A 12,361-nucleotide genomic window follows, 5' to 3' on the forward strand; every position below is an offset into this window, starting at 1 on the left:
CCAAAACGCGTTTTTAGCATGCACATGCATCTTTTGGTAGACGCGGACGCAGTTTTCTGCAAAACCACACGATATGCATGCAAATGGTGCTTTTGGCAGAACGCGCGTGTGGATTTCTACCAAACGACGTGAAAAGCATGCCGATGCTGCTCTTTTTAACATCCGCACATGGATTTGTGCCAAAGCGCGTTTTAAGCATGCGCATGCATCTTTTGGTAGACGCGGACGCAGTTTTCTGCAAAACCACACGATAGGCATGCAAATGGTGCTTTTGGCAGAACGCGCGTGTGGATTTCTACCAAACGACGTGAAAAGCATGCCGATGCTGCTCTTTTTAGCACCCGCACATGGATTTGTGCCAAAACGCGTTTTAAGCATGCGCATGCATCTTTTGGTAGACGCGGACGCAGTTTTCTGCAAAACCACACGATATGCATGCAAATGGTGCTTTTGGCAGAACGCGCGCGTGGATTTCTACCAAACGACGTGAAAAGCATGCCGATGCTGCTTTTTTAACATCCGCACATGGATTTGTGCCAAAACGCGTTTTTAGCATGCGCATGCATCTTTTGGTAGACGCGGACGCAGTTTTCTGCAAAACCACACGATATGCATGCAAATGGTGCTTTTGGCAGAACGCGCGTGTGGATTTCTACCAAACGACGTGAAAAGCATGCCGATGCTGCTCTTTTTAACATCCGCACATGGATTTGTGCCAAAACGCGTTTTTAGCATGCACATGCATCTTTTGGTAGACGCGGACGCAGTTTTCTGCAAAACCACACGATATGCATGCAAATGGTGCTTTTGGCAGAACGCGCGTGTGGATTTCTACCAAACGACGTGAAAAGCATGCCGATGCTGCTCTTTTTAGCACCCGCACATGGATTTGTGCCAAAGCGCGTTTTAAGCATGCGCATGCATCTTTTGGTAGACGCGGACGCAGTTTTCTGCAAAACCACACGATAGGCATGCAAATGGTGCTTTTGGCAGAACGCGCGTGTGGATTTCTACCAAACGACGTGAAAAGCATGCCGATGCTGCTCTTTTTAACATCCGCACATGGATTTGTGCCAAAACGCGTTTTAAGCATGCGCATGCATCTTTTGGTAGACGCGGACGCAGTTTTCTGCAAAACCACACGATAGGCATGCAAATGGTGCTTTTGGCAGAACGCGCGTGTGGATTTCTACCAAACGACGTGAAAAGCATGCCGATGCTGCTCTTTTTAGCACCCGCACATGGATTTGTGCCAAAACGCGTTTTAAGCATGCGCATGCATCTTTTGGTAGACGCGGACGCAGTTTTCTGCAAAACCACACGATAGGCATGCAAATGGTGCTTTTGGCAGAACGCGCGCGTGGATTTCTACCAAACGACGTGAAAAGCATGCCGATGCTGCTCTTTTTAACATCCGCACATGGATTTGTGCCAAAGCGCGTTTTAAGCATGCGCATGCATCTTTTGGTAGACGCGGACGCAGTTTTCTGCAAAACCACACGATAGGCATGCAAATGGTGCTTTTGGCAGAACGCGCGTGTGGATTTCTACCAAACGACGTGAAAAGCATGCCGATGCTGCTCTTTTGAACATCCGCACATGGATTTGTGCCAAAGCGCGTTTTTAGCATGCGCATGCATCTTTTGGTAGACGCGGACGCAGTTTTCTGCAAAACCACACGATATGCATGCAAATGGTGCTTTTGGCAGAACGCGCGCGTGGATTTCTACCAAACGACGTGAAAAGCATGCCGATGCTGCTCTTTTTAACATCCGCACATGGATTTGTGCCAAAACGCGTTTTTAGCATGCACATGCATCTTTTGGTAGACGCGGACGCAGTTTTCTGCAAAACCACACGATATGCATGCAAATGGTGCTTTTGGCAGAACGCGCGTGTGGATTTCTACCAAACGACGTGAAAAGCATGCCGATGCTGCTCTTTTTAGCACCCGCACATGGATTTGTGCCAAAACGCGTTTTAAGCATGCGCATGCATCTTTTGGTAGACGCGGACGCAGTTTTCTGCAAAACCACACGATATGCATGCAAATGGTGCTTTTGGCAGAACGCGCGCGTGGATTTCTACCAAACGACGTGAAAAGCATGCCGATGCTGCTCTTTTTAACATCCGCACATGGATTTGTGCCAAAACGCGTTTTTAGCATGCGCATGCATCTTTTGGTAGACGCGGACGCAGTTTTCTGCAAAACCACACGATATGCATGCAAATGGTGCTTTTGGCAGAACGCGCGTGTGGATTTCTACCAAACGACGTGAAAAGCATGCCGATGCTGCTCTTTTTAACATCCGCACATGGATTTGTGCCAAAGCGCGTTTTAAGCATGCGCATGCATCTTTTGGTAGACGCGGACGCAGTTTTCTGCAAAACCACACGATAGGCATGCAAATGGTGCTTTTGGCAGAACGCGCGTGTGGATTTCTACCAAACGACGTGAAAAGCATGCCGATGCTGCTCTTTTTAGCACCCGCACATGGATTTGTGCCAAAACGCGTTTTAAGCATGCGCATGCATCTTTTGGTAGACGCGGACGCAGTTTTCTGCAAAACCACACGATATGCATGCAAATGGTGCTTTTGGCAGAACGCGCGTGTGGATTTCTACCAAACGACGTGAAAAGCATGCCGATGCTGCTCTTTTTAACATCCGCACATGGATTTGTGCCAAAACGCGTTTTTAGCATGCACATGCATCTTTCGGTAGACGCGGACGCAGTTTTCTGCAAAACCACACGATATGCATGCAAATGGTGCTTTTGGCAGAACGCGCGTGTGGATTTCTACCAAACGACGTGAAAAGCATGCCGATGCTGCTCTTTTTAACATCCGCACATGGATTTGTGCCAAAGCGCGTTTTAAGCATGCGCATGCATCTTTTGGTAGACGCGGACGCAGTTTTCTGCAAAACCACACGATAGGCATGCAAATGGTGCTTTTGGCAGAACGCGCGTGTGGATTTCTACCAAACGACGTGAAAAGCATGCCGATGCTGCTCTTTTTAGCACCCGCACATGGATTTGTGCCAAAACGCGTTTTAAGCATGCGCATGCATCTTTTGGTAGACGCGGACGCAGTTTTCTGCAAAACCACACGATATGCATGCAAATGGTGCTTTTGGCAGAACGCGCGCGTGGATTTCTACCAAACGACGTGAAAAGCATGCCGATGCTGCTCTTTTTAACATCCGCACATGGATTTGTGCCAAAGCGCGTTTTAAGCATGCGCATGCATCTTTTGGTAGACGCGGACGCAGTTTTCTGCAAAACCACACGATAGGCATGCAAATGGTGCTTTTGGCAGAACGCGCGTGTGGATTTCTACCAAACGACGTGAAAAGCATGCCGATGCTGCTATTTTTAACATCCGCACATGGATTTGTGCCAAAACGCGTTTTTAGCATGCGCATGCATCTTTTGGTAGACGCGGACGCAGTTTTCTGCAAAACCACACGATATGCATGCAAATGGTGCTTTTGGCAGAACGCGCGTGTGGATTTCTACCAAACGACGTGAAAAGCATGCCGATGCTGCTCTTTTTAACATCCGCACATGGATTTGTGCCAAAACGCGTTTTAAGCATGCGCATGCATCTTTTGGTAGACGCGGACGCAGTTTTCTGCAAAACCACACGATAGGCATGCAAATGGTGCTTTTGGCAGAACGCGCGTGTGGATTTCTACCAAACGACGTGAAAAGCATGCCGATGCTGCTCTTTTTAGCACCCGCACATGGATTTGTGCCAAAACGCGTTTTAAGCATGCGCATGCATCTTTTGGTAGACGCGGACGCAGTTTTCTGCAAAACCACACGATAGGCATGCAAATGGTGCTTTTGGCAGAACGCGCGCGTGGATTTCTACCAAACGACGTGAAAAGCATGCCGATGCTGCTCTTTTTAACATCCGCACATGGATTTGTGCCAAAGCGCGTTTTAAGCATGCGCATGCATCTTTTGGTAGACGCGGACGCAGTTTTCTGCAAAACCACACGATAGGCATGCAAATGGTGCTTTTGGCAGAACGCGCGTGTGGATTTCTACCAAACGACGTGAAAAGCATGCCGATGCTGCTCTTTTTAGCACCCGAACATGGATTTGTGCCAAAACGCGTTTTAAGCATGCGCATGCATCTTTTGGTAGACGCGGACGCAGTTTTCTGCAAAACCACACGATATGCATGCAAATGGTGCTTTTGGCAGAACGCGCGCGTGGATTTCTACCAAACGACGTGAAAAGCATGCCGATGCTGCTCTTTTTAACATCCGCACATGGATTTGTGCCAAAACGCGTTTTTAGCATGCGCATGCATCTTTTGGTAGACGCGGACGCAGTTTTCTGCAAAACCACACGATATGCATGCAAATGGTGCTTTTGGCAGAACGCGCGTGTGGATTTCTACCAAACGACGTGAAAAGCATGCCGATGCTGCTCTTTTTAACATCCGCACATGGATTTGTGCCAAAACGCGTTTTTAGCATGCACATGCATCTTTTGGTAGACGCGGACGCAGTTTTCTGCAAAACCACACGATATGCATGCAAATGGTGCTTTTGGCAGAACGCGCGTGTGGATTTCTACCAAACGACGTGAAAAGCATGCCGATGCTGCTCTTTTTAACATCCGCACATGGATTTGTGCCAAAGCGCGTTTTAAGCATGCGCATGCATCTTTTGGTAGACGCGGACGCAGTTTTCTGCAAAACCACACGATAGGCATGCAAATGGTGCTTTTGGCAGAACGCGCGTGTGGATTTCTACCAAACGACGTGAAAAGCATGCCGATGCTGCTCTTTTTAGCACCCGCACATGGATTTGTGCCAAAACGCGTTTTAAGCATGCGCATGCATCTTTTGGTAGACGCGGACGCAGTTTTCTGCAAAACCACACGATATGCATGCAAATGGTGCTTTTGGCAGAACGCGCGCGTGGATTTCTACCAAACGACGTGAAAAGCATGCCGATGCTGCTCTTTTTAACATCCGCACATGGATTTGTGCCAAAACGCGTTTTTAGCATGCGCATGCATCTTTTGGTAGACGCGGACGCAGTTTTCTGCAAAACCACACGATATGCATGCAAATGGTGCTTTTGGCAGAATGCGCGTGTGGATTTCTACCAAACGACGTGAAAAGCATGCCGATGCTGCTCTTTTTAACATCCGCACATGGATTTGTGCCAAAACGCGTTTTTAGCATGCACATGCATCTTTTGGTAGACGCGGACGCAGTTTTCTGCAAAACCACACGATATGCATGCAAATGGTGCTTTTGGCAGAACGCGCGTGTGGATTTCTACCAAACGACGTGAAAAGCATGCCGATGCTGCTCTTTTTAGCACCCGCACATGGATTTGTGCCAAAACGCGTTTTAAGCATGCGCATGCATCTTTTGGTAGACGCGGACGCAGTTTTCTGCAAAACCACACGATATGCATGCAAATGGTGCTTTTGGCAGAACGCGCGCGTGGATTTCTACCAAACGACGTGAAAAGCATGCCGATGCTGCTCTTTTTAACATCCGCACATGGATTTGTGCCAAAGCGCGTTTTAAGCATGCGCATGCATCTTTTGGTAGACGCGGACGCAGTTTTCTGCAAAACCACACGATAGGCATGCAAATGGTGCTTTTGGCAGAACGCGCGTGTGGATTTCTACCAAACGACGTGAAAAGCATGCCGATGCTGCTCTTTTTAACATCCGCACATGGATTTGTGCCAAAACGCGTTTTTAGCATGTGTGCTGTCCCGTGTCCATTTCAAGTTTCCCGCCCGGGCGCCGCCTTCGTCTGCGAACATTGGACTCCTCTCCCCTCCCTTCTTCTTCCTTCTCCCCGTGCGCCGTCACTCTCGTTTCCTCCCTCTCGGATTGCATTGTTTACGCGACCGGCGCCTCTTTTGTTCTTTCGCGCTGCACGACTGTGGCAGCACCGCGTTTTTACGAGTATGTAAATGCACAGGATAAAGTTTTAATTTTCTTGGTGTTTGCGACTCGTTAACTATCTGAGGAGTGGCCGCAGCCCCAACGCGTGCCACGGAATCAGAACAGTAAAAACGCGATGAACGCCGAGTCGGCATCTCACGCGCGTCTCCAAAGCGCCTAGGCTTAGGCGGCTCGGCTCGCTGGCTCCGCGCTGCGAAGCTCCGTTTTCGCCTCGCAGCCACACACGGCATGGCGTCGCAAGACCGCAAGTCGCCCGCTGCTCAAGTGAGTCCGGACCAATCTCGTCTCGCATGCTCTGAGAAAATGGCAAGCTCTGTGCAGTCACGGCATTCGTCGCGCTCAGCCCGTTCGGAGCGTTCGACCGCCTCGACAACGCCAAGCATGCTCGCCGCCAGAGCAAGAGCGGAGGCCGCCGCGGCGCGAGTGCAGGCTTCTCTTATGAAGAAAGAAGCCGCGGTGAAACTGGAAAAGGCCAAACTCGAAGAACAAGAGAAAAATGCGGCCGCGGAGATCGAACGCAAGAAAGTCGAGCTAGACACCGAGTTACATGTGTTGCAGTTGGATAGAGAAGCGGCCGCCGCGGAAGCACAAGCAGAGATCCTGGAGGCTGCCGTAGATCAGCACGGCGGGGAGCATCACATCTGTCGGACTGTGGAGGAGGCATCCGAAGACCGCGCTCAACGTACCTTTGACTACGTGCTTGACCAGGCTCACGTGCGCATTGGCCCGCGCCAGCAATCGCAGCGGCATGACGGCGGAGAGCATTACGTCTTTCAGAACGTTGATGAAGCAGCTGAAGACCACGCTCCATGCACTCCTAGCGCTCACAACCAAGGAATCGCCCAGAACGTTGCTCGTCAGCAGGGAGATGAAGCTAACGCCCCAGAACTGACCGCCATGGCAAAGTATCTGATTCGACGCGACCTTGTGAGTACTTCACTTACGAAATTTGACGACTGCCCTGAGAACTACCGGGCGTGGAAATCTACATTCAAGGGAATGACACGGACTCTCGAGGTTACGGCAAGCGAAGAACTTGATCTTCTCGTGAAATGGCTTGGTGCCGAGTCGTCGAGCTATGCAAAGCGGCTGCGTTCCGTGCACGTCGACTGCCCCGAAGCCGGGTTAGATGTAGTTTGGGAAAGACTTGAGGAATGCTATGGTCGTCCGGAAATTATAGAAGAGGCCATCTTCAGGAGAATCGCAAGTTTCCCCAGACTGTCCGACAAGGACACCGAGAAACTGAGAGAGCTGGGAGACCTGCTTCTTGAAGTTGAGGCTGCAAAATGCGACCCTCAGCTGACTGGGCTTTCCTATCTGGACACGGCAAGAGGGGTAAACCCCATCGTAGAAAAACTGCCGCAGCGCTTGCAAGACATGTGGATAGCGAAAGGATCGAAGTACAAACGAGATCATCGGGTCGCCTTTCCCCCTTTTTCGTTCTTTGCCAGCTTTATCAGGGACCAAGCGAAAACGAGAAATGATCCTAGCTTCAAACTCAACACTGCAAGTGGCACCCCTTCAAGGCTCCCAAGAGCAGAAAGATGGGCTGCGGATGACGGCACGAGAAGAACGCCCATCTCAGTGCAACTGACGGACGTGGAAGCAAGCACCGACCATCCGCCCTCAAACGCACCAAAGTGGCATGATACAACCAAGTATTGTCCTCTGCACAGGAAGCCTCACCCCCTCCGGAAGTGTCGTACTTTCCGAGAAAAACCGCTGGATGAACGAAAATCTCTGCTGAAAAATTATGGAATATGCTTCAGGTGCTGCGCTTCAACAGACCACTTTGCAAGAGACTGTAAAACAGTTCTCAAATGTGACGATTGTGGTAGCGAGAGGCATGCCACAGCACTTCATGCCGGAAATGTCAACCATAAGTCTCCTGCAGCTCATCACGACTCTGAAGATGTAGGTCGAGACCAAGATTCCGCACTTGAAGTGTCATCAAAGTGTACGGAGGTCTGCGGTCAAAGCGGCGGTGGCAAATCCTGCTCTAAGATCTGCTTGGTGAAAGTTAGTCACCCGACTCAGCCTCACAACACTGAAAAAATGTATGCCATCTTAGACGACCAGAGCAACAGGTCCCTTGCAAGAACAGAGTTCTTCGACATTTTCGGGCTCAATGGTGACAGTTCCCCCTACACTCTAAGGACATGTGCTGGAACTGCAGAGGCGATAGGAAGAAGAGCATCCGGCTTTCTCATTGAGGACATTCATGGCTCCGTGAAGCTACCCTTGCCAACGCTCATCGAGTGCAACGAGATGCCTAACAACAGGAACGAGATTCCAACACCGGAAGTGGCATCGCATCACCCCCATCTCAGAGCTGTAGCTAAATTCATTCCTCGTTTGGACCCAGAGGCCAAGATTCTACTTCTCCTCGGGAGAGATATCCTCAGAGTACACAAGGTTCGACAACAGCGCAACGGACCGGCTGATGCTCCATTTGCTCAGAGACTGGATCTGGGATGGGTCATCGTGGGGAATGTCTGCATAAGTCGAAGTCGCCCACCGGACTCTGTGAGCAACCTCAAAACAAACGTCCTTGAAAATGGACGTCCCTCCATTTTCGAGCCATGCCAGAATCATTTTCTTGCCAAGGAGAAGCTCGCTGACACGCAAGGGTCGACAAACTGCTTCCAACCAGCTCAGAACGCTGCTAGGAAAGACCGCTGTGGCGATGGGGTCGCTGAAACGCTGTTCCACACAACGAAGGATGACAACAGACCTTCCCTTTCCGTCGAGGACAGGAAGTTCTTGAAGCTGATGGATGACGAGTTCTCAAGGGACGAATCCAACAGTTGGGTAGCACCTCTTCCATTTCGTTGTCCAAGACCTTGGCTTCCGAATAACAAGTGCTTGGCCGAGTCACGCCTCACTACTGTCCAACGGACCTTGAAGAGAAAGCCGGAACTGAGGGAACAATTCGCGAGCTTCATGGAGAAGATGTTCAAGAACGGCCACGCCGAGGAAGCTCCACCGGTTCGAGAGGGAGAAGAGTGTTGGTACCTCCCCATCTTTGGTGTTTGCCACCCACGAAAGCCTGGGGAAACACGAGTCGTGTTCGACTCCAGTGCACAGTTTAAGGGCCTGTCTCTAAACAGTGTGCTGCTTACCGGTCCAGACATGATCAACAGCCTGCTTGGGGTGCTCATCCGATTCCGGAAAGAGCCAGTGGCCATTACTGTGGACATTAAGCACATGTTCTACTGCTTCCTGGTACGAGACGACCACCGAAATTATCTGAGATTTCTGTGGTTCCGCAACAACAACATCTACAGTGACGTGGTAGAGTACCGAATGAAGGTACATGTGTTTGGAAACAGCCCTTCACCAGCAGTTGCAACGTACGGGCTGCGGAGAACAGCACGAGAAGGAGAGGAAAAATTTGGCAGCGACGTCAGGCAGTTCATTGAGAGGGATTTCTATGTCGACGATGGGTTGAAGTCTCTCTACAACGACGAGGACGCCATCAGCCTAATACGCCGCACGCAACAGATGTTGGCCGCATCGAACCTTAAGCTCCATAAGATAGCCTCTAACTGCCCTACAGTGTTGGAAGCATTTCCAGAAGAAGACCGTGCCAACGATTTGAAGGATCTTGACTTGAGCAATGGCTCGCAGCCGATCCAACGCAGTCTGGGAGTTTCTTGGAATCTGAAGAAGGATGTCTTCACATTTACGACCCCATTCCAAGAAAAGCCATTCACTCGGCGCGGTGTCTTGTCAGTGGTAAATAGCCTGTACGACCCACTTGGGTTTGTTGCTCCAGTCATCGTTCAAGGAAAGTCCCTCCTCCGAGAGCTAGTCGCTCTGACATGCGACTGGGACTGCCCACTTCCTGACGAAAAGAGAGCCGCCTGGGAGGTGTGGAAAGACTCCTTGCAAGTACTCGAGCAGCTGGACATACCTCGCACCTATGCCCCTGCCTCACTCACTACCGCACAGTGGAAGGAACTGCACATATTCTCCGACGCATCAACGAAAGCTGTGGCTGCAGTGGCGTACCTCAGAGTGACATATCCAGATGGTGCGTGTCATGTCGGGTTCGTCATAGGAAAGGCTAAGCTAGCACCGCATCCGGAACACACCATCCCAAGGCTTGAACTGTGCGGCGCAGTCTTGGCAGTGGAGCTAGCAGAACTCATCAGTCGTGAAATAGATATGGAACTTGATGCTGTAAACTTCTATACTGACAGCAAGGTCGTCCTAGGCTACATACATAATGAGACGCGAAGGTTTTTTGTGTATGTCAGTAACAGGGTGGAACGCATAAGGAGCTCTACACGGCCAGACCAATGGCACTACGTTCCTTCTGACATGAACCCTGCGGATCTAGGAACCAGGTCTGTGCCAGCGGCCCAGATGGCAGGATCGACCTGGCTGACAGGCCCGGACTTTTTGTATCGTCAAGAACACTGCTCGCAGGTATTGAAGGGCAAGTTCGACTTGGTCGATGCGGACTCCGACACGGAGGTGCGGCCCCAGGCAAATGTTCTCGCAACCAGTGTGGACGTGAAACAACTCGGCAGCAAGCGGTTCGAGCGCTTCTCAAGTTGGATTACGCTGACTCGCGCAGTTGGAACGCTCGTACGGCTAGTGGACAAAATTCGGGGCACTTCTGAAAACGTGTCAAACTGCCCGCGTAACAGCTCATCTCACCAAGTGCGACCTTCTGCAGAACACCTAGCCCGAGCAAAGGCAGCCATTATTCTATCTGTCCAGAAGGAAGCCTTTTCAGAGGAGTTCAAAAGCTTGCAACGAGGAAAGCGACTACCGAAGTCAAGCCCTCTGTGGAGACTGGATCCATGGGTTGATTCCGACGGTCTTTTGAGAATCGGTGGCCGACTGGGCAGGGCCAACCATTTCGACCAGCAAGAGCAGAAGCCCATCATCATGCCAGGGCGACACCATGTCACCACCCTGGTTGTGCGGCATTATCACGAACAGGTCAAACATCAAGGACGCCACTTCACTGAGGGAGCAGTCAGGGCAGCTGGGTTCTGGATCGTCGGAGCTAAGCGTAGCATCGCCTCATATATACACATTTGTGTTACATGTCGCAAGCTCAGAGGAAGGCAGCTACAGCAGATGATGGCAGACCTGCCCGCAGAAAGACTAAGCACCGAGCCACCTTTCACTTATGTCGGACTAGATGTATTTGGCCCGTGGCAAGTCACGTCTCGTCGCACCAGAGGCGGTGAGGCCAACAGTAAACGGTGGGCCGTACTCTTCACTTGCATGAGTATCCGTGCTGTTCATATTGAAGTAATCGAGAGCATGGATACCTCAAGTTTTATTAATGCGCTCCGCAGATTCTTTGCCATAAGGGGCCCGGCAAAGCAACTGAGGTCTGATTGCGGGACAAATTTTGTTGGAGCATGCACCGAACTAAAGGTGAGCACCACTGGCCCAGACCACGAGAAGCTAGGAACATTCCTGTCAGACCATGGATGCACTTGGGTGTTCAATCCCCCTCATGCTTCTCACATGGGAGGAGTGTGGGAAAGGATTATAGGAGTCACACGGCGAATTTTGGACTCCATGCTTCTTGAGAATACCTCTCGTCGCCTTACTCACGAAGTCTTGGTAACCCTCTTGGCAGAAGTCTCAGGGATCATAAATTCACGACCCCTCGTTCCTGTCTCAACGGACCCCGAGTGCTGGGAAGTGCTGACTCCGGCAACGCTTCTGACCCAGAAGGTCGGCGGCAACACAGTGCCACCAGTCTTTAATGACAAAGATATATATCGGCGACAGTGGCGGCAGGTTCAGTGGCTGGCCGACGTCTTTTGGTGCCGCTGGCGACGCGAGTTCCTTACCACCCTGCAGAGTCGTCGCAAGTGGCAGACCCCAACGCGGAGTCTCAAGGCAGGTGACCTCGTCCTCCTGAGAGACAGCCAGGTTCACCGCAACGAGTGGCCCATGGGACTCATTGTGAACGTTATCGCGAGTGCGGACGGCAAGGTGCGAAAGGTGGAAATCAAGACGGCAACACGGGGAGTGATCAAGACGTTTCTCCGTCCTGTGACCGAGACAGTCCTGCTTATTCCGTGTGAGGACTGAAAACATCATATAGTGGTTATATGTATAACCAGACGGGGAGTGTGCTGTCCCGTGTCCATTTCAAGTTTCCCGCCCGGGCGCCGCCTTCGTCTGCGAACATTGGACTCCTCTCCCCTCCCTTCTTCTTCCTTCTCCCCGTGCGCCGTCACTCTCGTTTCCTCCCTCTCGGATTGCATTGTTTACGCGACCGGCGCCTCTTTTGTTCTTTCGCGCTGCACGACTGTGGCAGCACCGCGTTTTTACGAGTATGTAAATGCACAGGATAAAGTTTTAATTTTCTTGGTGTTTGCGACTCGTTAACTATCTGAGGAGTGGCCGCAGCCCCAACGCGTGCCA

At 51.0% G+C, this 12,361-nt stretch overlaps 1 protein-coding gene across 1 annotated transcript; it reads left to right on the forward strand.

The window, feature by feature from the left end:
• The first annotated feature begins 6,181 nt into the window (after positions 1-6,181).
• On the forward strand, positions 6,182-12,025 carry LOC142569077 (uncharacterized). The gene has a single exon (XM_075678581.1). It carries the CDS (start codon positions 6,182-6,184, stop codon positions 12,023-12,025), a length of 5,844 nt encoding a protein of 1,947 aa, XP_075534696.1.
• Positions 12,026-12,361: the final 336 nt, after the last annotated feature.

This window comes from Dermacentor variabilis, unplaced genomic scaffold (assembly GCF_050947875.1).
Source record: "Dermacentor variabilis isolate Ectoservices unplaced genomic scaffold, ASM5094787v1 scaffold_568, whole genome shotgun sequence".
Lineage (NCBI taxonomy): Eukaryota > Metazoa > Arthropoda > Arachnida > Ixodida > Ixodidae > Dermacentor > Dermacentor variabilis.

Excerpts from the sequence above, each read along its gene's own strand:
- LOC142569077 (XM_075678581.1), top strand. The coding sequence starts at position 6,182 with ATGGCGTCGCAAGACCGCAAGTCGCCCGCTGCTCAAGTGAGTCCGGAC.